Source organism: Oryctolagus cuniculus, chromosome 3, assembly GCF_051225735.1.
Source record: "Oryctolagus cuniculus isolate XC-2025 breed Fujian yellow rabbit chromosome 3, ASM5122573v1, whole genome shotgun sequence".
NCBI lineage: Eukaryota > Metazoa > Chordata > Mammalia > Lagomorpha > Leporidae > Oryctolagus > Oryctolagus cuniculus.
Genome location: NC_142869.1, coordinates 31,515,158 through 31,542,230, shown reverse-complemented (window position 1 = coordinate 31,542,230; position 27,073 = coordinate 31,515,158). Strand labels below are relative to the sequence as shown.

Sequence of the window (27,073 nt, the reverse complement as noted above, 5' to 3'; positions counted from 1 at the left end):
CTGGTTTCCTCTGTCCCATGTGGCTGAGGGGATTTGGTGTGGGTCTTGTTCCACCCTTTCTCGTTTCCCCAAACCTCCTCCCCATACCTTTTTTGGTTGATTCCTTTTATTTCTTGTTTTCTCCCTCCGTACCACCATGCCCAGTTTACAGCTTGTAGCCTTTAAAAGGAACTACATCTGACTGCTGTTCCCATAATGTGCAACTTCCAAGGTGGCAATTCTTTGCATTTATAATATGGATGTTCTGCTCTATTCTTTTCTCTTTCTTCATTTAACATTTTAAAGCCTGTTTGCCTTTGCTGTTAGGCAGTAATGTGGTATTTCACTAAACCTATTCAGATGCTTGGACTAGTTGGGGGGGAACCATTCACATATTCCAAAATAGCTTTCTACTATAATTTAAAATGCTTGTTATGTATATGCTGCATTTGTAACAGAACATTTCTTCTGTAATTAATAAAAAATGGATTCAATCTTTATTTATAGCTGTGTTACTTGATGGTTTAGTCTGCCGATTCAATGATAATAATCGCTATATTTGAAAGACATTTGGTGGCCGGCGCCGCGGCTCACTAGGCTAATCCTCCGCCTAGCGGCGCCGGCACACCGGGTTCTAGTCCCGGTCGGGGCGCCGGATTCTGTCCCGGTTGCCCCTCTTCCAGGCCAGCCCTCTGCTGTGGCCAGGGAGTGCAGTGGAGGATGGCCCAGGTGCTTGGGCCCTGCACCCCATGGGAGACCAGGAAAAAGCACCTGGCTCCTGGCTCCTGCCATCGGATCAGCGCGGTGCGCCGGCCGCAGCGCGCCGGCCGCGGCGGCCATTGGAGGGTGAACCAACGGCAACGGAAGACCTTTCTCTCTGTCTCTCTCTCTCACTGTCCACTCTGCCTGTCAAAAAAAAAAAAAAAAAAAAAAAAAAAAAAAAAAGAAAGACATTTGGTGTAAAAGGAAATATTAGGTAAAGCATTACTAAGTCTAACGTAATTCAGCACAGAAGAGATGAAATGCCTTCTAAAAATGGATGGTAATGTTTACTTTATTGCATGTATTTAAAAGCCAGTTTAATTATAGCCCTAATGTGTGATAATATAAAGATAAATAAAAAACACATGAATATAATTAGTGAAGCACTTTGTTACAGAGTTTCATCTAGAATTTGTTTTAAGCATTTTGCTATCTAAAGTTGAATTATCCCTCGCTTATATCTGAAATGCTTGACTAATTCTTTGCTACTATCTGTTTTGAACCTAAAAATATAATAAAAAAGAGAAGTGAACCTTAATGGCTATTCTAAAGGTATTTGAAGCAAATTAATATTTCCATATTAAATTTCTCATACTTGTTCATATAGCCATTATCAAGATGAAGTAAATTGGCACTTCAGAGTTAAACTATTGAAAAGGTATACTTGTTTAGAAATAAGAAATTTAGAGGGTGAACCAACGGTAAAGGAAGACCTTTCTTTCTGTCTCTCTCTCTCACTGTTCACTCTGCCTTTCAAAAAAAAGAAAAAAAAAAGAAATAAGAAATTTAGAGAGAATATGGGAAAGGAGGAGACTTGACTAGCATCGAACATGAATAAGGTGCACATTTTTTTCTGAAGAGCCTCAAAACAGAAATTAGAAAACTGATAGAGAACATTGGGTGAGTATGGAAATGTAGTGAAACACATATTTGTGTGAGGATTAATTTTAGACTGTAGTCAGAGGAAGGGTATTGTGATGGTACTTTTGCATATCATTTACAGGTGTGGGCCAGAGGCAGGATGTTTCTTGAGAGAACATTTGTCCTCTGGACACAGTTTGGCAGTTTCATTTTGCTAAAAGCAAAGTGTGAAATATGTGTGTGGTTTGCTGATAATTTCAGCTCTTGGAAAGTTAAGGAAGGTTTGAAAATTTTGAAGAAAATCACCTGTCATCATAGAATTGTTAATAGCAAAGGATGGACTGTTGGAAATAATCAGACATTTCCTTTAGGAATCCTAACTGCAGAATATTAGGAGAATAGCACAGGAGACTCCAATAGTGACACTGAATTTCTATTTTATTTGAGAGGGATGGAACAGGAGAGAGGGATAGAGAGACAGAGACTCCAATTTACTGGTTCACTCCCCACATGTCTACTACAGCCAGTATGGGGCCAATTCCAAGAGCAGTAACTCAATCCAGGTATCTCATTTGGGTAGCAGGACCCCAGTTACTTGAACTGTCACTGCGGCTTCCCAGGAACAGCGTTAATGGGAAGCTGAGATTAGCAGCTGGAGCTGGGAATTGAATTCAGGCACTCTGATGTGCGAGATGGGTGTCCTAATCACTAGTCTAAGTGCCGCTCCTCCCAGTAATGACGTTTTTATAGTGTGAACTCAACTTGTACATCTAAGGAAACACATGCAGTTGAAAAAAACCATGATGATTCCACTGGAACTTTTCTTAAACCTTTAAAGAAGTTGTATGATGAAGAACCTGAAACAGAGGTACACACTTTTAAAGAAAATGACAGGATAATGGAAGTTCAGATTACACTGATGATTGCAGAAAATGCCAAGGATATCTGAGAAAAGATTGTAATTGCAATAGAAAAATTAGGCAAGTTGTTTAGGGAAGTCAGTGTAAAACTGATGTCTGAAAGAAGCTTTTCTTTTTCTCTGTCAGGTTTAATCTTATCAGAAAAGAATGCACATGGTTAGAGGAAAGTGACATTGAAGATAAAGAAAGCAAACAATATCTGATTATTCTAAATAAGCCTATTGCCAGGTTTAGGCAAACCATCTGCCAGATTGTTAAAAGAATTTGGATCTGTGAGAATGAAGCCTGAGTTTGCTGCCTTTGGAAAATTGTGAAGGGGAAGAAAGATTCTACATGACTAGGGTGATGAATTCATTACCTTTTTAAAAAAGATTTATTAATTTGAAAGAGTTACACAGAGAGAGGAAGAGACAGAGAGAGAGAAGGAGATCTTCCTCTGCTGGTTCACTCCTAAAATGGCTGCAAGATCTGAGGCTGAGTCAGGAGCTTCTTCTGAATCTCCCCTCCATCTTTCCAGGCCACTGCCAGGGAGCTGGATTGAAAGTGAGCAGCCAGGTCTTGAACTGGTACCCACATAGGATGCCGGCATTGTAAGCAGTGGCTTAACCTGTTGTGCCACATGCTAGTCCTCATTAAATTGTTTAAAAATATGATTTCTTGATGTGATATTGGAAGCTGATAAAACTGTAAAGTTCAATAAATAAAATATACCATGGATTTTAGAAAATGGATTGGTGATGACTGTGTACTTGATTAGCTATAACAACCTCATTTTTATCTTTTATGATGTTATGAAGTTGGTAGATTAGGAGAATAATAGCTAATATTTTCTTTGGTGCTAATAATAAGTACAGGCCCTGAATTCATATGACCTTTTTGAAATTGTAAATTGACAAGTCATATTTATGGGATAAAAAGTGAAGTATGGATGCAGTGGGATTATTAAACCAAGCTAATTAATACATCTAGCACCCCAGTTTTCATTATCTGGCTTTATTTGTGGCTGTCCAGAAATTTTTTTTTAAACATTTATTTGTTTCAGAGTCAGAGTTATGGGGGATTGGAGTGGGGTGGGTGGGTGCAGAGAGAGAGAGAAGGGGAAATCTTCTACCTACTAGTTCACTCCTCAGATAGCTGGGGCTGGGGCTGGGCCAGGCTAAAGCCAGGAACCAGGAGCTTCATCTGAGTCTCCGACCTGTGTGGTAGGGGCCCAAGGAATTGGGCCAACTTCTGCTGCTTTCCCAGGGAGCTGGATTGGAAACAGAGCAATCGGGACACAAAACAGCTCTCAAATGGGGTATGACATCACAGCCAGTGTCTTTATCTGATACATGACTACTCTGGCCCCCAAAATTCCAAGCAGTCTGTTTATCTTATCTGAACCTATAGACACTACTGCTATTTAAGCACTAGATAGTACTCTAAGTCAAGGTTGTCTGCGAGTCCACTGTTCCTGTATTGTTGCTGTGTTGCTTTCAGAGGATACTCCAAGCCAGATTTGCTGTAAAACTGCAGTTGGTAAGTTGCTTGGAATCAGCTGGGGCAATGTCTAAAAAAGGATAGTTCATCTCTAGAGGCCTCTTCCTAGGACTAGGATACACCCAGATGTCTTATCCTTTGTCTACCAATGCTACAACGTTAGCTCATACCCAGAACCTACAGCCCATCAAAATCAGCATAGCACAGGGTTAGGACCAAAACCATAGCTACTGCTGAGGTGTATGCATGGCCTGAGGCTGCTGCAGTGAGCTACAGGTGGTGCTGGTTGGCATCTAATTCCCTAAAACTGGGACTTTTGGACTCTGCTTGGCACCAGAGCAGATCTAGAGGCCTGTCCGTTCCACAGGCACTGGCCTGACTTCCATAGCTCTTATGAAGCTGTCTTGGTGTGTGAATAGCTATTCAAATTGATGCTTCTGTGGGGGAGATGATTGCAGACTGTCTTAGGCTCAACCTTGCTCCATCTGTCCTCACCTCAAATACTTACAAATTTTTGTGGTGAGAATTTTTGAAATTTACTCTGAGCAGTTTTGAAATACATAGCATACTGCTGTTACCTGCAGTCATTAGCCTGTGGTAACCACTGTTCTCTTTAGTAAGAACTTTTTTAAGTGAAAAACATAAAATTTGTTGAATGTAAGAGCTCAGTAATACCATTATTAGTATTGACATGTGGGCTTGTATCTTGTTTTAATAGTTGTGCAAAATATTGAAAGGATAATTAACACTTTGATATCAACAGAAAGTGAATGCTCCTAGGTTATGCTGTAGAGCTTTATCTCTATTCAATGTTGTTTAACACTTTGGTTTACATGTTATACATGTTCTTTAGATTCATAGTTGATTAAAGTCTAGAAAGAATGGCTAGCATGTTGGATAGCAGGATTGGAATTTAAAAAATTATATTGTCCTAATGCATTACATCCCATTGTTTTATATAGGACACCTATAAAGACTTAAATTCAGCAATAAAAATACCATTTATGATAAAATAAATGTCATTGAAATATTGGCAGAATTGAAGACTTAAGACTTAAGTAGTAGACTAACAAGGTGAAATTTGACAAAAATGTAATTAAGCTTAAAATTATTTAATTTACTAATCTTTCAAATTACTATTTTTTAAATTTTTAAATTTTTTTTAAAATTTTTTTTAATTTATTTTTATTTTTATTTTTTTTGACAGGCAGAGTGGACAGTGAGAGAGAGAAACAGAGAGAAAGGTCTTCCTTTTGCCGTTGGTTCACCCTCCGATGGCCGCCGCGGCCGGCGCGCTGCGGCCGGTGCACCGCGCTGATCCGATGGCAGGAGCCAGGAGCCAGGTGCTTTTCCTGGTCTCCCATGGGGTGCAGGGCCCAAGCACCTGGGCCATCCTCCACTGCACTCCCTGGCCACAGCAGAGAGCTGGCCTGGAAGAGGGGCAACCGGGACAGAATCCGGCGCCCCAACTGGGACTAGAACCTGGTGTGCTGGTGCCGCTAGGCGGAGGATTAGCCTAGTGAGCCGCGGCGCCGGCCTCAAATTATTATTTAATTTACAATTATTTAGTTTACTATTAGCACGCCAGAGAAAGCCATTCTTAGTCACTAATGAGGTAAAGACGCAAATTTTAGTATTATCTATGAATGTGATTTGGCAATAATAGATTTAATTTGAGAATATAATGTCTAGAATTAGAGTCCAGTGTAAAGTTTTGTGTTCAGTTCTGATTTATGAGTAGAGCTGGATTACCAAGATCCTGAGACATCTGAAAACTGCTGTTATAAGATGTAAGGAAGTTGAGCCTGTTTAAGGCAGAGAAAAGAAAGCTTGATGTTACCTTTAGTTATCTGAAGATTACCTAAAATAAATCATTTATTTTGTGTATGGCTGAAGGAAGAACTAAATTCAGTAGTTAGGAATAGATAACTTGTCATTGTTTCCGTTGTGCACTAGAACTGTCTAGGTTGTGTCTGAATATCTGCCTTGAAACATTATTTTTTTTTAAGATTTATTTATTTGAAAGAGTTATAGGAGGGAGGGAGGGAGGGAGAGAGAGAGAGAGAGAGAGAGAGAGAGATAGATCTCTTCTGTCTGCTGGGTCACTCCTCAAATAGCCACAAGTGCTGGGCCTTGATTAGGTAGAAGCCAGGAGCCAGGAACTCCATCCAGGTCTCCCAAGTGGGTGGCAAGGCCACTGAGGCCATCTTCCACTGCTTTGCGGGGTGCATTAGCAGGGTGCTAGATTAGAAAGACTTGGTAACTTCAGAGTTTCCTTTTATTTCTAAATGTGTGAAATGAAAAAAATCCAGATCTAGAATTTAAAGAATTATAAGTGTGAGGAATTCTTTAGCTTACTCAGTAGAACATCATAGAGGAGATTCTAACATCATAAGGGAGGTGATTACTCTTAGATCATTTGCAACTTTGAGAGTCTGTACTTTAAGAACTTAAAAAAAATCTGTTAATAACCGTAAATGACTGTTACAGTTCTCTGTACTTAGTTTTTACTAACAAGAATTACTCTTTTAAATTTTTATTGTGAAATTAAAATGTAATAGTTTATTCTGTTGACCCCAGGTTATGTTTGTAGTATTTAAGATGAACAGTGACTCTCACAGAAGTTAAGATGAACACTGATATCAGAAAATAAAGATTGCCAGGGTGACCTAAGAGTTATATGAAAGAATAATAGAATATTTCTGCCTTTGGTTTTCATTCCTTTTAAGTAAATACAAGTGGGAATTTTTACAAATCTTTCCTTTGAAATTATAGATAATTTCTTCTTCTTCTTTTTTTTTTAAGATTTATTTATTTTATTTGAAAGGCAGAGTTACATAGAGACAGAGAGAGGTCTCCCATCTGCTAGTTCACTCTCCAGATGACCGTCACAGCCGGAGCTGGGCCGATCTGAAGCCAGGTGCCAGGAGCTTCTTCTTGGTCTCCCATGTGGGTGCAGGGACCCAAGGACTTGGGCCATCTTCTGCTGCTTTCCCAGGCCATAGCTGAGAGCTGGATTGGATCGGAAGTGGAGCAGCTGGGACTGGACTCTGACCAGTGCCCATATGGGATGCTGGCACTGCAGGCAGTGGCTTTAGCCACTATGCCACAGTGCCGGCCTCTGTCTTCTGTTTTTTAAGGCTGAGGAAATTTAGATTTGAAGAATTGTGTGAAATATCTGCTCTTAAAAAACAAAACAAAACTGCTTTTTATCTCATTTAGGAATACCTCTTGTTTTTAAAAGCTTGTAAAATAGAGATGGTATGGTTTTCTGGCTTAATTTTTCACTGTTGGTCTTGGAGAGTTGTGTAATGAAGATATATTTTGTTATGTGTTGGCCAGCAGGATTTTGAGCATTCCTTGAAAAGCTAGAAGAGGAACCTAGAGAAGAAAGCCTCTAGCTATAGTTTCTTATGTGTAGAAAAGTGAGCTAGAGGAGCAAGTTAAATACATCTTGCAGAAATAGTCACATCCAGAATGTGGGGCACTCCACAGGACATTTGGCCTGGATTCTTAAAAAATTCATTATCATGAAAAGGAAAAAAGATAGGGGGTCTTTTTAGACTGAGAGAATGAAGTGGCATAACAACAAGATGCTGTTTATAAACTTGATTGGATTGAAGTTTGAGGGAAAAAGTAATTTCTTATACACTTTTTGGAGATAGTTGGATAAATTTGAATGTTGGCCAATTCTGTGCTACTAAGATATTGTCAGGGCCGGTGCTGTGGTGTAGTAGGATAAGCCTCCATCTGCAGCAGCAGCATCCCATATGGGCACCAGTTCGTGTCCCACTGCCCTTCTTCCAATCCAGCTCTCTGCTTATGGCCTGGGAAAGCGGCAGAGGATGGTCCAAGTGCTTGGGCCCCCGCACCCATGTGGGAGACCTGGAAGAAGTTCCTGGATCCTGGCTTCAGATCAGCCAGTTCTGGCAGTTGTGGCCATTAGGGGTGTGAACCAGCGGATGGAATATCTCTCCTCTGTCTCTTTGTCTGTAACTCCGCTTCTCAAATAAATGAATAAAATCTTTAAAAAAAAAAGACATTGTCATTTTGCTTAAGAATGTAAATTATATTGTGGCTGTAGAGAAGAATGCCTTTAGCTTTTGGAGATGCATGCTGAAATATTAGTAGATAAATGTCATGTTGTGCGTAACTACAAATAGGGGAAGAAAAGTATATCCAACTATATCTCATATATCCTGTATATATCTCATACATATACACATGAGGAAACAGGACATATATAACAAGTCCTTAGCACCTATTGCATTTGGGCAAATGACATATGGCATTTTCTGTATGTTTGAAGTTTTTCCATAGTAAACTGTTGGGGAAAATCTATCATTTAGGAATGTTATATATAGCTTTAATGTGAGAAGTAAGGCTTACAAAGAATAATAACATTAGTTGAACTAATAGGATTTAGCATTCTTCATTTCTGGGAGGGAAGAATAAAAATAAAGTTAACATCTGTATTGTCTACATTCTTAATTTTTTTGTATTTGGCATGATACACTTGAATTTCCTAAATATTTTTTTCTGCTTCTTGATTAAAAGGATGAGCATTCTGATTTATAGACATACTGACTTTATTTTATTTATTTGAGAAAGAGAGAGAGCTCCTGTTCACTGATTCATTCCTAATTGTTCTCAGTGGCCAGAACTGGACTGGGCTGAAGCCAGGAGACAGGAACTCAGTCCAGGTCTCACACATGAGCAGCAGGGATCCAGCTACTTGAGCCATCACTTGCTGTCTTCTCTGTCCTACATTGGAAGGAAGCTAGAATCAGGAGCTGGAGCCAGGGATGGAACCCAGTCTCTGACAGGGTACATGGGCATTTAAACTGGCATTTTAACTGCTAGGCCAAACATCTGTCCCCATACTGACTTTTAAAACCCATTTGTTTCTAAATGAATTTGGAAGAAATTTTGTGGAAATTCTCTACCTTAAAGAAGTTAAAATGCATTGTGGTTTAATTTGCATAGTAGAAAGAACCCCCCTTTTAGCTGTATTTGGTTACAGACCTAGAGAAAAGTTCATGGGGAAGTAGAAAGTAAGTTTCATTTGTAAGAAAAATATTTAATATTTTAAAAGCTCTCAGAATATATTCAGCAGTTATTTTCTAGCAAGAGTTTATATTGTTCAGTTATAATTTTTGAAAAATGAAAACTATTTCAAAACCAATAACAATTCTAATGAATTACATCTTTATTCATTGCCCATATCGCTTTTTGTGTTAATTTGCTCTATAGCTTATATTCTGAATTTAAAAAGAAAACCTCACATTGTTTTATCAGCTCATTTCTCTGTGAGCCATCCTGTGTATAGTTGAAGTCATTATTTGTTAAATGATGCAGTTGTACATGAGAAAAATAGTATAATCTTAGATGTGCAAATTTCTGGAGAACTCAACTTTCATAAACCAGTTTAGTTTTGATCTGTTAAAAGTTTTTAAACATTCAGTGTAAGGTGCGCTGTTTCACGGTTCTGTTGAGGTAATAACTCAAGTCTTAAGTTTAGTGTGAAGTATGTAGAGCAAATATAAAGAGACCTTTTAGCCTAAAACTTCCTTGAATTTACTGGGCAGTGATGGGTTTATATGACTAATACTTTGTGTGTGGGTGTGTTTTCTGTATAATTATGCTGGCATCTTAGTCATATGTCTCTCCTTTCCTTCCTCCTCTCTGTTCTCTCCCTGGTATGCAGAGTATTTGATTGCTGACACTGGAGGACAACAGCTCTCAATAAGTGATGCCTTCATCAAAGGTAATTTTATCAACCATGTCTCTTTTGTTCATGAGGAGATATTTATGACCTTCTACGTTGATAGAACAGAAAAGGTACTGAAAACACACTTGATTATTTTACTATCATGAGAACAGTTTTAATATGTATAGTGACTTTGATACTGTTGAGAATCAGGAATATCAGACTTAGCTTGAGAGGAGGTTTCTGATGTGAAAACTAATTGTTTAAGATATATTATAAAGATCATTTAAAGGCATAAATAGCTCATACTTATGTATATTATGAATATTAAGTTGAGTATTTAAGTATTATTTAATATTATACTAATACTACATTAATATTATTAAAGTAATATATAATTCTTAATGTTACTTTTTAAAAAAGATTTATTTTATTTATTGGAAAGGCAGAGTTACAGAGAGAGAGAGGTATATATATATATATATAGAGAGAGAGAGAGAGAGATCTTCCATCTGTTGTTCACTCCCCAAAAGGCTGCAATGGTCAGGGCTGTGCCAGGCTGAAGCCAGGAGCCAGGAGCTTCCTTTGAGTCTCCTACGAGGGTGCAGGGCCCCAAGGAGTTAGGCCTTCTTCTCCTGCTTTCCCAGATGCATTAGCAGAGAGCTGGATCAGAAGAGGAGCATCTGAGACTTGAACCTGTGCCCATATGGGGTACCACATCTCAGGCGGTGACTGAACCTGTTATTCCACAATGCTTGCCCCATTAAGTAAGGTTGATATGCATATGCTTAAGGAGTATCGAAAAAAAGCTCACAGGCAGTTCTCATTCAGCTGAGGATATTGCTTGCCTTTCTAGAGTTGGAAAGAGAAGTAGGCAAAAGGGGATGAAGAACTAACTCTGCTAATCCATTTCTGTGGGGCAAGCATATAGACAAATACAAGCTTTTCTTATTCCATCACTATGTAGCTTACTGTGGAGTGAAGGCATCCTGAGTGGTCCATAACACTCCACAGCTTAGGCCTCAGATGATTAGAAAAAGTTTCCTTTCTGTTGTCTTTTCTTGGCTCTAGGGTTTCAAGTAAAAGTGAAGGTATGGCAGACTGGTTCGGGGAGTCCACTTGGAGCTGATTGACAGTGCTTCTAAATTTACATCCAATTATCTTGTTTAACCAAAAGTTTATAGATTGGTTGTTTACATAATTTAAATGCACAGTTCTTGAACCTTACAAGTAAAGGACACACTTTTTACAATATTATCTGTTTGACAGTTTGTTTAGTAGGAATTTTTGTTTGTTTTACTTTAAGAAGGGAAGGGATAGAGAAGTTTTGTGAGCATTTCCTATCTTCATTCTTTCCACTTATTCAGGCATGCTCAATAGTCATGTAGTGAGTATCATTTTTTTGCAAAACATTTATTGTCTTGACCTATTTTTACTCCTTTAAAAGATTTTATAGAAATTGTCATCTTTTATGATTTCTTTATAGTTTGATCTATCTTGATAAAATTTTGTTAATCAGCTTTTGTGCTAATATTGAAAAAAAAAGCACTGCTAAGGTTTTTCTGAATAGACTTTCAACACCATCAGCTGCTGTTTCACAGTATCTGAGCTGAGCTTCTCTCTTCAGCACCCACTCTATCACTTGTTGTTCTGCCAGCATTCAGATTTCTGTGAACGCAGTGTTCAGTTTGTGATTTTCTTTTTTGTGTTCTAAAAACTAAAAGGAGAGTACAGAAATCTTACTTTGCTTGCTTTTCAGAAGCTGTGTTTATATCATCAGCTTGAAAGCCTTAGTTACTTCTGTAAACTTTCTCTGTGCACTTCTGATTACTGCTATTCTTAGTCCTTTTATTTTTTATACGTGTAAATATTTATGTATTCATGTATTATTGTATTATTACATACTTTATGTACTTATGAAATTATGTGTTCTTGTCTTTTTATACTAACAATTTATATTGGTCAACTTGAAAGAATTTAAAAAGAGAAATTGGTGATTTCTAAATATATGAATAGATAGTATATAACATAATGAAGTAATAATTCCTTATTTTCTCCTTAGAGTCCTTATTTAATCGTCGGGTAGAGGAGAAATCCAAAGAGCTGCCTTTCACCCCTTTGGGTTGGCATCATAACAACCTGGAGCTCCTGCGGGAGGAGAATGGGGAAAAACAAGCCATGGAGAGGTTGCTGTAAGGCAGTGAGCTTTTTTTTTTACTTTTAATTTTCCATTTTTATAATCTTCAGTGACTTGGTTAGGGTATGCCTATTCTCCTTCCTTATGAAGTATGAAATACTAAAAATACTTAGGAAATGAAGTCTATTCTGCTTTATGATGAAATTTCTTACAAAATTAAGAGTCCCAAATTGTTTTTATCTGTCTCCCTTGTAACTGGTGGGTTAATTTCATTTCCGCAAATTAAAGGATATATCTTAGTTGAATATATTCACAGATTTAATTTCTATGCAAAATCATTCAGGTGCAACTATACTAAAAGAAAAAAACTAACCTTGAAGACTTTTTCTGTGAACCACAATTGAAATGCTTATTTCTTTGTAGACTGCATGTTGTGTGTTCAGAAGTCTGGTGGTGTTGACTATGCAGACTTTTTTCTTCTAATGTTTTTGCAGTTCAGCTAATCATAATCACATGATGGCACTACTCCAGCAGTTGCTCCACAGTGAATCATTGTCACCATCTTGGAGGGACATCATTGTGTCACTTGTCCGCCAGGTTGTTCAGACAGTCCGACCTGATGTCAAGAACCAGGATGATGACATGGATATCCGTCAGTTTGTCCACATCAAAAAGGTGAGCTCTGCTAAGTCTTCCCGTGCTAGAAACTGCTGAGTCAGGTCTGATAGTAGGTAGACTCCTAATGGTAATCTAAACTGTCCTTACCCTGAGGGGTGCTAGGTGAGAAGTGGGTGATTTTGCTTCTGCTCCATAGGCAGTGCATTTAGGGATCATGGACATCTCTTACAGGAAGTGAGAGTTAATGGAAAGGTTGTGTGGGCTGGTGGATGAGTTGGGAACCCAAACAAATATAATTTTTCCCTCTCGTTTCCTCTTTTTGGAATTCAGCTATGAGAAAGCCTGTTACCACAGGTTACTATCACTGTTCTGAGGAAAAGAGTGAGTAATTGCTTTATTTAGATAGTAATGGAAGCTGTATGTATTTCCACCTATGAAGATCTTGAACAATTGTTTTTTTTTTTTAAAGATTTACTTATTTGAGAGGTAGAGTTAAAGACAGAGGGTGACACAGAGAGAAAGGTCTTCTATTCACTGGTTTACTCCCCAAATGGCTGCAACAGCCGGAGCTGGGCCAATCCAAAGCCAGGAGCCAGGAGCTTCTTCCAGATCTCCCACATGAGTGCCGGAGCTCGCAGTTGGGCCATCTTCCACTGCTTTCCCAGGCCATAGCAGAGAGCTGGATCAGAAGGGGAGCAGCTAAGACATGAACCAGTGTCCAGATGGGATGCTGGCACCGTGGGTGGAGGCTTAGCGTACTTCGCCACAGCACTGGCCCAACAATTGTGGTTTTAATTGCCCTGTGATGCTCATTAATTCTGTCAGTATTTTGGAGTACTAGATAGTACATTTGAGAGTAGGGAGTGGGAAAACATGATCATGCTTAGATGCCAATAATCATTGGTTGAAAGGAAGAAATATATCCTAGAATTTTCTGTCCTTATTTGATGATATAACAGTTAAAATAAACAATGAAAATAAATTATCATTGATTTTATTGTTAATTATTCCATTAGATCCCAGGTGGAAAGAAGTTTGATTCTGTGGTTGTCAATGGCTTTGTTTGTACCAAGAACATCGCACATAAAAAGGTAATGTGATTCAGTTTAATGGTTAAGTTTATCAATCCATGGCTGCATTCTCAGATAACAATGAATAACCTTAATAGTGGAAGAAAAAGAGAATGAGCATTGAGGGGCATCCAGCAGTGTCTTCTCTAGGGGTGAAATTCTGGAAGTTCTGGGAAGGTCTCTGAGAGCTGATGATAAATGGATTGGAATTTGGATAATGGAAATTCACCATACAGGAAGAGGAAGGCATTGGTCAGGTTCTAGACCAGAAGAATTACAGGATACTGGTATCATTTCTCCCTTGAAGCTGCTACACTTCAGGGAGACGGGGCTTCTCTACTAGACTGGAGTCCTTCTAGAGGGTTAGCATTCTAAAACTGTTCTCCCTTCTAGGGATGAGCTACAGAACTATCAGTGTTATTATGTTATTCTTCTCACTTTATATTTCTACTTTCAGGCTTGAGGCCTCTTTGTAGCACTAGCACAAAGGAAAGGGGGGAGCTAACTTGGCATGTTAAGGAAACCCTGAGCTTCTATGGTATAATATGGGAAATGGCAAGTGAGGCTGGAGGAAGCAGACAAGGTATTAGGATCACCATAAGGGTATTGAATTTTATTGTGAAGGCTTCTGATGCTCAAGGTATAGTGTGCATTAGGATCACCTGTGGACCTTGTTAAAGCCGGTTATTTCTATACTCAGCCCCTTGAAATTCTCACTCAGTAGGTTTAGGGGAGTGGTGGTTGGGGTGGGGGAGGGAATGGTAGTACTGAATTGAAAGTAAACCCTTACAGGTGTTTCTTATATTTGGCGAAACCATTGATCTATGGCAATGTTTGAAAACCTTGCTGTACATCAGAATCCCCAAGGGAACTTACTAAAGCCAGCGATACCTTGGCCCACCTCTGGTGATAATTGATTTTATTGCAGAGCTATGCCAGACTTTTAGTGTGTAAGTCACTAGATTGATGAACTGTAGTCCTGTTTTCACTCTTTTCTAAGTGGAGACTAATACAGTTGTCCCTGTATTTGACTATAGGACTTGCCTCAGATACCAAGATCCACAGATGCTCAAGTCTGTATATAAAATGGCATAGTATTTGTGTATAACCTATGCACATCCTCCTGTACACTTTAAACTATCTCTAGATTGCTTATAATACTTATGCAATGTAAGTGCTATGTGAATAATAGTTGTTATACTATATTGTTTAGGGAATAATGACAAAAAGTCAAGTCTATACATGGTTGATACAGACACAGTTTTTTTCTGAATATTTTCTATGTGTAATAGGTCGAATTCATGAATGTGGAACCCATGGATACAAAGGGCCAACTGTAATTTATTTTTTGTAAAGCCTTAAGCCTCCTGAAAATTGGTGTTGACCATAAAAGTGTACTTAGATTCAATATTATTTCATAACAGTCTCCAAGTCAGTATTTCCATCTAGAGTCTTACTAAAGTCTTTAAAGTAGTACTTTCAACCAAATTCAATATTTGTTGAGTTGAGGTAAATTGGTTGTGCTCTTCTTAGGAATTGAAAAGAATTGTACATGGATGTGATAGCAACACATGCATGGGTCTTTCCCTGTGGATAGTGTTTTGAGATAGTCTGAAGCCTTGATTGCAGGCCTCTGGCTATTCTGCCTGTGGTGTTAGATACCTGGTTTCTGCTTTTGAAGATGCTTTAAGGCTTTTTTTTTTTTTTTAATTACATGTTACCCAAAGAACATGCTGGCCAACTTAAAATTATTTGGACATTTGCTATATTAGAAACATATTCAGGAGGCATTTTGTTTTTTCCTCTTCTTTTGCCTTTGACTTTTGGAAAGACTAAAATATAATATGCTTTCAACTTTATGGATGTTTCAGAATTTGTGAAGTAGCCTATTTGTAAGCCTCATCTCCCCATCACCTTCACATTTGATATAACTTCCTACAAATTTAGAAATTAAAAAATTAGTTAAGCATATAGGGGAATAGGTTAACCAGGTACTAAGAAAAAAAAGTCAATGTTTGAAGGATTTTGCCTTCTGAACAAATTATTTGCTTTGAAAAATATAAGAATACCACAAAAGAACCAAAGGAGAGTATATTAATATTAATGAGATACTTTATTTTAGTAATTAGAATCATAAACAGTATTAAAGTTAAGATTAAAAGAGATCTATAAAGTGCAAACCCTTAGAAACTTTAATGAAGTGTTCATTTTTTTGTAGATGAATTCTTGTATTAAAAACCCCAAAATTCTTCTGTTGAAGTGTTCTATTGAATACCTCTACAGAGAAGAAACCAAGTTTACTTGCATTGATCCTATTGTGCTGCAGGTGAGGACTCATTACTGAAGGCTGCTTGTGTACTCTGATGCTTGCTCTTTACTTTGACTCATTCTGGTTTATTAAATTGCTGGACAAACACCATTGCTTTTGTTGTATTTTAAAAATCTATTGTAAAAGTCATTTTTGTATACTACCCTTTAGAACTAGTTTACCAAAACCTCTGTCACTCATTATTTTTTAAAGTTTCAAAGTAAGAAGAGAAACCCATGACTGTTGGGAACATACAAAAGAAAAAATGAAAACCCAAATACTGATATCCCCTTCCCACTTGGGCCCTTAATGTACTGGGCGAGTTTCGGTAACTTATTAGATCTCCAGTGGAATCTCCAATTGTTGTGTGGCTTATTTTGTTTAAATATATGTCTGGAACTCCAGTTAACTTATATGTAGATGGCAAATGTGGAATTAATATCAGGTGGAAATCATGTGAGTTTTCTCTAAGCAGCCGGGCCCGGGATAACTGCCATAGGAATGTAATACTCAGTTGGAAAGGAGATTAGCCTCAGCTGCTCCACAGCAGAAGCCCTTTCGGGTCTATTTTTTTTTTAAATTTTATTTAACAAATATAAATTTCCAAAGTACAGCTTATGGATTACAGTGCCTTGTTCCCCCCCATAATTTTCCTCCCACCCACAACCCTCTCATCTCCCGCTCCCTCTCCCATTCCATTTTCTTTCTTTTTTTCTTTTTGGACAGGCAGAGTGGACAGTGAGAGAGAGAGACAGAGAGAAAGGTTTTCCTTTTGCTGTTGGTTCACCCTCCAATGGCTGCCGCGGCCAGTGCGCTGCAGCCGGCGCATCACACTGATCCGATGGCAGGAGCCAGGTGCTTATCCTGGTCTCCCATGGGGTGCAGGGCCCAAGTACTTGGGCCATCCTCCACTGCACTCCCTGGCCATAGCAGAGAGCTGCCTGGAAGAGGGGCAACTGGGACAGAATCCGGCGCCCCGACCGGGACTAGAACCCGGTGTGCCGGCACTGCAAGGCGGAGGATTAGCCTATTGAGCCACAGCGCTGGCCAAGATTCATTTTCAATTATCTTTATATACAGAAGATCAATTTAGTATATATTAAGTAAAGATTTCATCAGTGTGCACCCACACAGAAACAGAAAATGTAAATTACTGTTAGAGTACTAGTTACAGCATTAATTCACATTGTTCAACACATTAAGGACAGAGATCCTACATGAGGAATAAGTGCACAGTGGCTCCTGTTGTCGACTTAACAAATTGACACCTTGGCACGTTTCTAACTCTACCATTTGGGGCAAGTCCTATTGAGCATGTCACAAATTGTACATCTCCACCCTCTCTTATTCCCACTCTTATATTTAACAGGGATCACTCTTCAGTTAAATTTAAACACCTAAGAATAATTGTGTGTTAATTACAGAGTTCAACCAATAGTATCAACTAGAACAAAAAAAATACTAAAAGGGATAAAGTATTAAGTTGTTAATCAGCATTCAGGACAAGGGCTGATCCAGTCACTGTTTTTCATAGTGTCCATTTCACTTCATCAGGTTTCCTTTTAGGTGCTCAGTTAATTGTCACTGATCAGGGAGAACATATGATATTTGTCCCTCTGGGACTGGCTTATTTCACTCAGCATGATGTTATCCAGATTCCTCCATTTTGTTGCAAATGACTGGATTTCATTCTTTTTGAATGCTGTATAGTATTCTATAGAGTATGTGTCCCATAATTTCTTTATCCAGTCTACTGTTTATGGGCATTTAGGTTGATTCCAGGTCTTAGCTATTGTGAATTGAGCTGTAATAAACATTATGGTGCAGACAGCTGTTTTATTTGCCAATTTCATTTCCTTTGGGTAAATTCCAAGGAGTGGGATGGCTGGGTTGTATGGTAGGGTTATATTCAGGTTTCTGAGGAATCTCCAGACTGACTTTCACAGTAGCTTGACCAGTTTGCATTCCCACCAACAGTGGGTTAGTGTCCCTTTTTCCCCACATCCTCTCCAGCATCTATTGTTGGTAGATTTCTGAATGTGAGCCATTCTAACCGGGGTGAGGTGAAACCTCATTGTGGTTTTGATTTGCATTTCCCTGATGGCTAGTGATCTTGAACATTTTTTCATGTGTCTGTTGGCTATTTGGATTTCCTCCTTTGAAAAATGTCTATTGAGGTCCTTGGCCCATCTCTAAGTGGGTTGTTTGATTTGTTGTTGTGGAGTTTCTTGATCTCTTTATAGATTCTGTTTATTAACCCTTTATCTGTTGCATAGTTTGCAAATACTTTTTCCCAGTCTGTCCGTTGTCTCTTCACTTTCCTGACTGTTTCTTTTGCAGTACAGAAACTTCTCAATTTGATGCAATCCCAATTGTTAATTTTGATTTTGACTGCCTGTGCCTCTGGGGTCTTTTCCAAGAAGTCTTTGCCTGTGCCTGTATCTTGCAGTGTTTCTCCAATGTTCTCTAATAATTTGATGGTGTCGGGTCATAGATTTAGATCTCTAATCCATGTTGAGTGGATTTTTGTGTAAGGTGAAAGGTAGTGGTCTTGCTTCATGCTTCTGCACGTGGAAATCCAGTTTTCCCAGCACCATTTATTGAATAGACTGTCCTTGCTCCAGGAATTGGTTTTAGATCCTTGATCAAATATAAGTTGGCTGTAGATGTTTGGGTTGATTTCTGGTGTTCTGTTCCATTGGTCTATCCATCTGTTTCTGTACCAGTACCATGCTGTTTTGATTACAACTGCCCTGTAGTATGTTTTGAAATCTGGTATTGTGATGCCTCTGGCTTTGTTTTTGTTGTACAAGATTGCTTTAGCTATTCGATGTCTCCTGTGTCTTCATATGAATTTTAGCATCATCTTTTCTAGATCTGAGAAGAATGTCTTTGGTATTTTGATTCGTGTCACATTGAGTCTGTAAATTGCTTTTGGGAGAATGGATATTTTGATGATATTGATTCTTCTAATACTTGAGCATGGAAGATTTTTCCATTTTTTGGTATCCTCTTCTATTTCTTTGTTTAAGATTTTGTAATTCTCATCGTAGATACTTTTTTTTTTTTTTTTTTTGGACAGGCAGAGTGGATAGTGAGAGAGAGAGAGAGAAAGGTCTTCCTTTGCCATTGGTTCACCCTCCAATGGCCGCCGCGGCTGGCGCACCGCGCTGATCCGATGGCAGGAGCCAGGTACTTATCCTGGTCTCCCATGGGGTGCAGGGCCCAAGGACTTGGGCCATCCTCCACTGCACTCCCGGGCCACAGCAGAGAGCTGGCCTGGAAGAGGGGCAACTGGGACAGAATCTGGCACCCCGACCAGGACTAGAACCCAGTGTGCGGCGCCGCAAGGCGGAGGATTAGCCTAGTGAGCCGTGGCGCCGGCCTCATCGTAGAGATATTTAATGTCCTTGGTTAAGTTTATTCCAAGTTATTTGGTTGTTTTTGTAGGTATGTTAATGGATTGATCTTAGAAGTTCTTTCTCAGCCATGGCATTGCCTGTGTATACAAAGGCTGTTGATTTTTGTGCATTGATTTTATATCCTGCTACTTTGGCAAACTCTTCCAATAGTCTCTTAGTAGAGTTCTTTGGATCCCCTAAATAAAGATCATATCATCTGCAAAGAGGGATAGTTTGACATCTTCCTTCCCAATTTGTATTCCTTTAATTTCTTTCTCTTGCCTGATCGTTCTGGCTAAGACTTCCAGAACTATATTAAATAGCAGTGGTGAGAGTGAGCATCCCTATCTGGTACCAGATCTCAGTGGAAATCCTTCCAGCTTTTCCCCTTTCAATAGGATGCTGGTGTGGGTTTTTCATAAACTGCTTTGATTGTATTGAGGAATGTTCTTCTATACCCAATTTGCTTAGAGTTTTCATCATGAAAGGGTGTTGAATTTTATCAAATGCTTCCTCTGCATCTATTGAGATAATCATAGTTTTTCTTCTGCAGTCTGTTAATGAGGTGTATCACATTGATTGATTTGCGAACATTGAACCATTCCTGCATGCCAGGGATAAATTCCACTTGGTCTTGGTGGATGATCTCTCTGATGTGTTGTTGTATTCTATTGGTGAGAATTGTATTGGGAATTTTTGCATCTATGTTCATCAGGGATATTGGTCTGTAATTTTCTTTCAATGCTGCATCTTTCTCTGGCTTAGGGATCAAGGTGATGCTGGCTTCATAGAAAGAATTTGGGAGGATTCCATCTTTTTCGATTGTTCTGAATAGTTTGAGGAGAATTGGAGTTAGTTCTTCTTTAAATGTCTGGTAGAATTCAGCAGTGACTCCATCTGGTCCTGGATTTTCTTTGTTGGGAGGGCCTTTATTGCTGTTTCAATTTCTGTCTCAGTTATGGTTCTGTTTAGGTTTTCTGTGTTTTCCTAGTTCAATTTAGGTAGGTTGCATGTGTCCAGGAATCTATCCATTTCTGATAGATTTCCCTGTTTGCTGGCATACAACTCCTTGTAGTAATTTCTGATGATTCTTTTTATTTCTGTGGTGTCTGTTGTTATGTTTCCTTTTTCATCTCTGATTTTATTGATTTGGGTCTTTTCTTTTTTTAGTTAGTTGGGCCAGTGGTGTTTCAGTTTTGTTTATTTTTTCAAAAAACCAGGTTCTTGTTTTGCTGATTTTTTGTAATTTGTTTTGGATATAAGGATATAATATTCTGAGCTGGCAGTTTTTCTCTCTTAGTACCTGGATTATATGTCACCATTTCCTCCTAGCCTGTATGGTTTCTGATAAGTGTGCTGTGAGTCTAATTGGAGATCCTCTGAGAGTAATCTGATGTTTCTCTCTTGCACATTTTAGAATCTTTTCTTTGTGTTTCACTGTGGTGAGTTTGATTACAATGTGTCGTGGTGAGGATCTCTTTTGGTTGTGTTTATTAGGGGTTCTATGAGCTTCCTGTTCTAGGATGTCTCTGTCCTTCTCCAAACCCGGGAAGTTCTCTGCTAGTATCTCACGAAAAAGGCCTTCTAATCTTTTCTCTCTCTCCATGCCTTCAGGAACTCCTAGAACCCGAATGTTGGGTTTTCTAATAGTACCCTGTAGATTCCCAGGAATATTTTTTAGATTTCTAATTTCCTCTTATTTTCTTTGTATACTTTCCTGTGCTCTGTCTTCTAAGTCCAATATTCTCTCTTCTGCTTCACTGACTTTGTTTTTAAGGCTCTCTAATGTGTTTGTCATTTGATTTATTGAGTTCTTCATTTCATTTTGATTTCTCTTCACTATCATACTTTCCTGTTCTACTAATTTCTGTGTTTCATTTTGATTCCTCCTTAAGATTTCATTTTCACGAGAGAATTTTATATCCTGTCCTGTAAGGATTTCTGTAGCTCAAGCATTTGTTTTTGAAAACTTCTAAATGTTCTTATAAATTTTTTGAAACCTGTATCTTGCATTTCTTCTTTCTCATCATCTGTATAATCTGGGCTTGGGGTGTCTTGTTAATTTGGGGGTTTCATAATGTCTCCCTTGTTCTTGTTTCCTTGGTTTCTGCGTTTGTTGCTTGGCATTGTGGAGATATTCTTTGGAGTCTTCTTCCCTCGCTGTGGTGTTTTTTTTCTTGTTATACTATGACTGTATTAAGTGGACTGTCTGCTTTTGATGGAGCCTTAGGGGCTTGAGATGGGTGTGGCCTGAGAGCTATGTTTGGTTCCTCAGGGTTAAGGATGTGCCAAAGGTGACACTCCCAGGTTAGGCGTGGTAAACTTTCTCTCTCTCTCTCTCTCTCTCTCTCTCTTTCTCTTCTCTCTCTCTCTCTCTCTCCCCCTCTCTTCCTCCCTCCCTCCTTCCTTCCTTCCTTCCTTCCTTCCTTCCTTCCTTCCTTCCTTCCTTCCTTCCTTCCTTCCTCTTTCTGATTCAGAAGAGAAGTAATTCCACACAGCTGAGCAGAATTGAAGGTAGTTAGCAGGCGAATGATATACCCACAGGAGCCAGAGATCGGAAGCTCTTTCCCAAGGACCACACAGGGAATCTGTACTGCCCTCAGTGTGGGCTCAAATTCTCCTGCCGTCTCCCCCTGGGTTGCCAAGGCTACCGAATTGTAGTGTCTTTGGAGAGTACTCACGTGAATTCCGTGAGAGTCAGGTTTTTCTGCTTGGCTGAGGGCGGGTGCATCCCTGAGGTCGAATCGCTTATGACGTATGTCCAAAATGGTGCCTGCTCTTTGTCTTGTTCACCTTTGAGAGGTGAGCGGAGAGAGAGAAACTTGTGTCCGTACCGGTCACTTTTTTTTTTTTTTCCCCTCTCTCTTCTAGTTAGCCTGGTGAACTTTTCCCCACAAGGGTTTCAAGCCTCGTTCCCTCTAGTCTCCTCTTTCCACTTTCCTGCTGGTGTCTTGGGCTATTGAGATTTGGCTCACTTCGCGTTCCAGCGCTGGTGTGTTGTTTCTGCCACTGGTGTCCTGAACCATGGGCTCCCACGCCCTCCACGCAGGTCTACTGTGAATCACTGCTTCCGGAAGAGTTTCCTCTGCTGTTTCTTCCCCTACTCTTCCTTGAACCTGCAGTATCTCCACTTTTATTAAGCTGTCTCTTCCTGGACTATCAGTGTGCTCCCTTCCTATTCCCCCATCATGCTGTTCTGCTTTTTTTTCATGGAAGGTATTTATTTCACCTTCATTCAGAAATAGAAAACTTTGCAAGGTACAGTATTCTGGGTTGACAGTTTTTTTCTCTTAAGATTTGGAATATATTTCTCCATTCTCTCATAGCTTGTAGGGGTTCTGATGAGATGTCTGCTGTGATTTTTTTTTTAAAGATTTATTTATTTGAAAGTCAGAGTTATGCATACAGAGAGAAGTCTTTCATCTGTTGGTTCACTCCCCAATTGGCTGCAATAGCTAGAGATGTGCTGATCTGAAGCCAGGAGCCAGGAGCTTCCTCTGGGTCCCCTACATGGGTACTGGAGCCTAAGGACTTGGGCCATCTTTTACTGCTTTCCCAGGCCATTGCAGAGATCTGGGTGGGAAGTGGAGCAACCAGGACTCGAACCTGCGCCCATATGGGATGCCGGCACTATAGGTGGTAGCTTTAACCGCTATGCCACAGCACCAGCCCCTGCTGTGATTCTAATTGGAGATTCCCGAAAGTATTCTGGTGTTTCTCTCATGCACATGTTATAATATTTTCTTTATGTTTTACTGTGAAGAGTTTGACTACAGTGTGTCGTGGTTAAGATCTTTTTTGGTCATGTCTATTAGAAGTTCTATGTGCTTCCTGTACTTGGATGTCTTTTTCTTTCTCCAAATTATGGAAGTTTTCTGTAATTATTTCACTAAAAAGGACTTCTAATCCATTCTCTTTCCATGTCTTCAGGCATTCCTAAGACTTGTATATTGGGTCATTTGATAGTATCCCAATAATCTCCTGCACTGTTTTTAGCTTTCTAATTTCTCATTTTTTTTAAATCTTACTATAAAATTTCCAGAGATTTGTCTTCCAACTCAGTTATTCTTTCTTCTGCCTTGTCAAGTCTGTTCTTAAGGCTTTCCCTGTGTTTTTTGTTTGTTCTATTGAATTCTTCATTTTCAATATTTGTTTTGATTTCTCTTTAAAATCTTAATTTCTTGGGGAAAAATTTCATTCATGTAATGTACAGATTTGTTTAGTTCATGAATTTGCTTCTGATTACTTCTAGGTAATCCTAGGATCAATTTTTTGAATTCCATTTCCATTTCTGGCATTTCGTCGATCTCAACATCTTCACATTCTTGTATTGAAGTATTGTTTTCTTTGAGAGTGTCATGCTTTTTTCCTTTTCTTGTTTCTTGAATCGCTGAATTTATTATTAGCCATTTGCTGTGATACTTGCTTTTTTATTTTTTTTTTAATGCTGTGATAGCTTTTCTTTTTGTACTGTGCCTCTCTGGCTTAGTGGAGTGTCTGTTCTTCAGTGAATACCCAGAAGTGTGTGCTGGGTGTAGTCAGGGAGCTCTGCTCAATGCTCCAGGGTGAAGGGAATGTCCAAGGTGACACCCACATTGGGCATGATTAATCTTTTTTTTTATTTTTTATTTTTTCATCAGAGGGGAGGTTTGCTCTGCATTGTTGGTGTATTCTCATGCTCACCTCCTCTACTCAGAGAAAACTAATGCCTGGTCACCAGCCCAGGTGGATACAATTTTCATCTGCACTGCCACAAGAACAGCACAAAGGATCTGTGTTGTCCTGGATGTGAACACAGATCCTACAGCAGTGACCCTCACTAGGGAATCAGGGAGCCCCAAACATGTAGAGCTGCCTACAGTGACTGCTTAAAGTCCCTGCCACACCCTGTGACCCTCCCACGCAGCCAGCATTGTGGTCTCACCTCACTCCAAAGCTGGTGCTGAGGCTCTCAGCTGCCTTGGTCTCAAGCTGTGCAAGTCCACACCCTCCACGTAGGTCCACAGTGTCCCTCCCACCCCCAGTTTGCATGGAGTTTCCTCTGTTGTTTTCTCCCTAACCTTTCCCTAAGAGTGCACTCTGTCCACTTTTTTTTTTTTTTGTAACTATTCTCCCCTAGACTAGAGTAGTAAGCTCCTTCTCTATGCCACCATCTTGAAAAGCAATCTAATTATGTTTTATGTCTAGATGTTCTAACTGTTCTAGATGGAATATGGTCTCTTGGGAGATTGGGATTAGCAAGTAGCTGAAAAGCATCTTGTAGAGGGTTTTGATTTGTTCAGATAACCAGAAGAAGAGATTCACTGATTGATTTCAGAATGTAAAAGAGAGAATTCATAAACATAGTGAATTAATTTGCTTACATATTTATTTGTAAATGAGTAACACTGAGGCTGAGACTAATATTGATAGTTAAACTATTCTGATATTTTAATATGTTCAGATCTTGAATTGTATCAGGTATAATATTTCTGATTTATCTTACTTAGGAAAGAGAATTCCTGAAGAATTATGTTCAGCGAATAGTTGATGTTCGACCCACATTGGTTCTTGTTGAGAAGACAGTGTCTCGGATTGCCCAAGATATGTTACTGGAACATGGCATTACTTTGGTTATAAATGTAAAATCAGTGAGTATTTTTTATTTTTATACCATTTAAATTCACAGCTGATAGATTTGTATGATGTGTTGTGCATATACAGGATCCTTTATTTCTTTGTTGCATCATATATATTGAAAGTGGGAGAGAAGGAATGATAACTTTTTCATTATTTAAGATTGAAGACTTCCATATCAGAAGAAAGTATGTTTGATATAACCCCTAAATAGTTGTTTACATGACCAAAGTGAAAGTGGACATTAGTTAATCAGTAGATTTTTACTGATCCTTTATTTTTATTGGTAAATTGTAACAGAAGCAGAGAATATTCTGTCCCTTAAAAAAATTTGCCCTTTATAGATTGAAGACTTAATTATGGGGAGATTTTTTTTTTCTACAAAATTTTGTACTAATGCTTATTGCTTAAATGCTTCTTGATAATTTAATATGATTATGTTTTGTTTTAGTAGGCATATAGTGATAATTTAGCAATTAAGTGTAGATTAATCTAGAGTTCAAAAATTTTGTTCTGTAAGTATTAAAATTAAAGAATTCATTATGAGTTTCATTTTTTACCTTTTTCTGTTACTTTTTCAAATTAAATTTACTAAAATTTTTGTTCTCTAATTTTGTAATATGTTTCTCTGTATTGTAGCAAGTTTTAGAAAGAATCAGTCGGATGACCCAAGGTGATTTAGTAATGTCAATGGACCAGCTGCTTACGAAACCACATCTGGGCACTTGTCACAAATTTTATATGCAAATATTTCAGTTGCCTAATGGTGAGTAATCTTAGGAATAAATTCACTTGAGATGGGGAACTGAGGAAATGAGTTAGCTCTTCTGTGCTATGGTATTTACTTAGTAGGAAATGTTTAATAGGAGTGGTTAATTGAGAATGATAATTGATCTTATTCATGCAAGGATTCTTGTTTTGTTTATATTAAGATAGTAAATTATTTCTTTTTTTTTTTAACTTTTATTTAATGAATATAGATTTCCAAAGTACAGCTTATGGATTACAATGGCTCCCCCCCCATAACGTCCCTCCCACCCGCAACCCTCCCCTTTCCCACTCCTTCTCCCCTTCCATTCACATCAAGATTCATTTTCGTTTCTCTTTATATACAGAAGATCAGTTTAGCATACATTAAGTAAAGATTTCAACAGTTTGCTCCCACACAGAAACATGAAGTGAAAAATACTGTTTGAGTACTAGTTATAGCATTAAATCTCAATGTACAGCACACTAAGGACAGAGATCCTACATGAGGAGTAAGTGCACAGTGACTCCTGTTGTTGACTTAACAAATTGACACTCTTGTTTATGGCATCAGTAATCAACCTAGGCTCTTGTCATGAGCTGCCAAGGCTATGGAAGCCCCCTGAGTTCACTGACTCTGATAATTTTAGACAAGGCCATGGTCAAAGTGGAAGTTCTCTCCTCCCTTCAGAGAAAGGTACCTCCTTCTTTGATGACCCGTTCTTTCCACTGGGATCTCACTCATGGAGATCTTTCATTTAGGTCCCCCCCCCCCCCCCCAGAGTGTCTTAGCTTTCCATGCCTGAAATACTCTCATGGGCTTTTCAGCCGGATCCACATGCCTTAAGGGCTGATTCTGAGGCCAGAGTGCTGTTTAGGACATCTGCCATTCTATGGGTCCAACACTTCCCATGTTGGATCGTTCTCTCCCTTTTTGATTGTATCAGCTAGTATTTGCAGACACTAGTCTTCTTTATGTTATCCCTTTGGTTCTTAGTCCTATCATTATGATCAATTGTGAACAGAAATTGATCACTGGGACTAGTGAGATGGCATTGGTACATGCCACCTTGATGGGATTGAATTGGAATCCCCTGGTATGTTTCTAACTCTACCGTTTGAGGTAAGTCAGCTTGAGCATGTCCGAATTGCACATCTCTTCCCTCTCCTTTTCCCAGTCTTATATTTAACAGGGATCACTTTTCAGTTAAGTTTCAGCACTTAAGAAGAATTGTGTATTGATTACAGTATTCAACCAAAAGTATTAAGTAGAACAAACAAAAAAAATACTAAGAGGGATAACATATCAAGTTGCTCATCAACAGTCAGGGTGAGGGCTGATCAAGTCACCGTTTCTCATAGTGTTCATTTCACTTTAACAGGTTTCCTTTTTGGTGCTCAGTTAGTTGTCACCTATCAAGGAGAACAAGTGGTATTTGTCCCTTTGGGATTGGCTTATTTCACT

The 27,073-nt window shown here is 38.9% G+C and overlaps 1 protein-coding gene across 20 annotated transcripts in view; it reads left to right on the top strand.

The window, feature by feature from the left end:
• The window catches only part of PIKFYVE (phosphoinositide kinase, FYVE-type zinc finger containing), a 102,232-nt gene that overhangs the window by 29,952 nt on the left and 45,207 nt on the right, over window positions 1-27,073 (top strand). For 19 of the 20 annotated variants that reach the window (XM_070070287.2, XM_070070283.2, XM_089329003.1 and 16 more), the window contains 7 exons: window positions 9,709-9,768; window positions 11,774-11,903; window positions 12,343-12,523; window positions 13,483-13,557; window positions 15,755-15,862; window positions 24,735-24,875; window positions 25,501-25,627. In XM_070070287.2, coding sequence (XP_069926388.2) covers window positions 9,709-9,768; window positions 11,774-11,903; window positions 12,343-12,523; window positions 13,483-13,557; window positions 15,755-15,862; window positions 24,735-24,875; window positions 25,501-25,627 — 822 coding nt within the window. Of the gene's footprint in view, window positions 1-9,708; window positions 9,769-11,773; window positions 11,912-12,342; window positions 12,524-13,482; window positions 13,558-15,754; window positions 15,863-24,734; window positions 24,876-25,500; window positions 25,628-27,073 lie in introns of all 20 variants that reach the window. The other variant, XM_089329005.1, reaches the window with a different exon arrangement.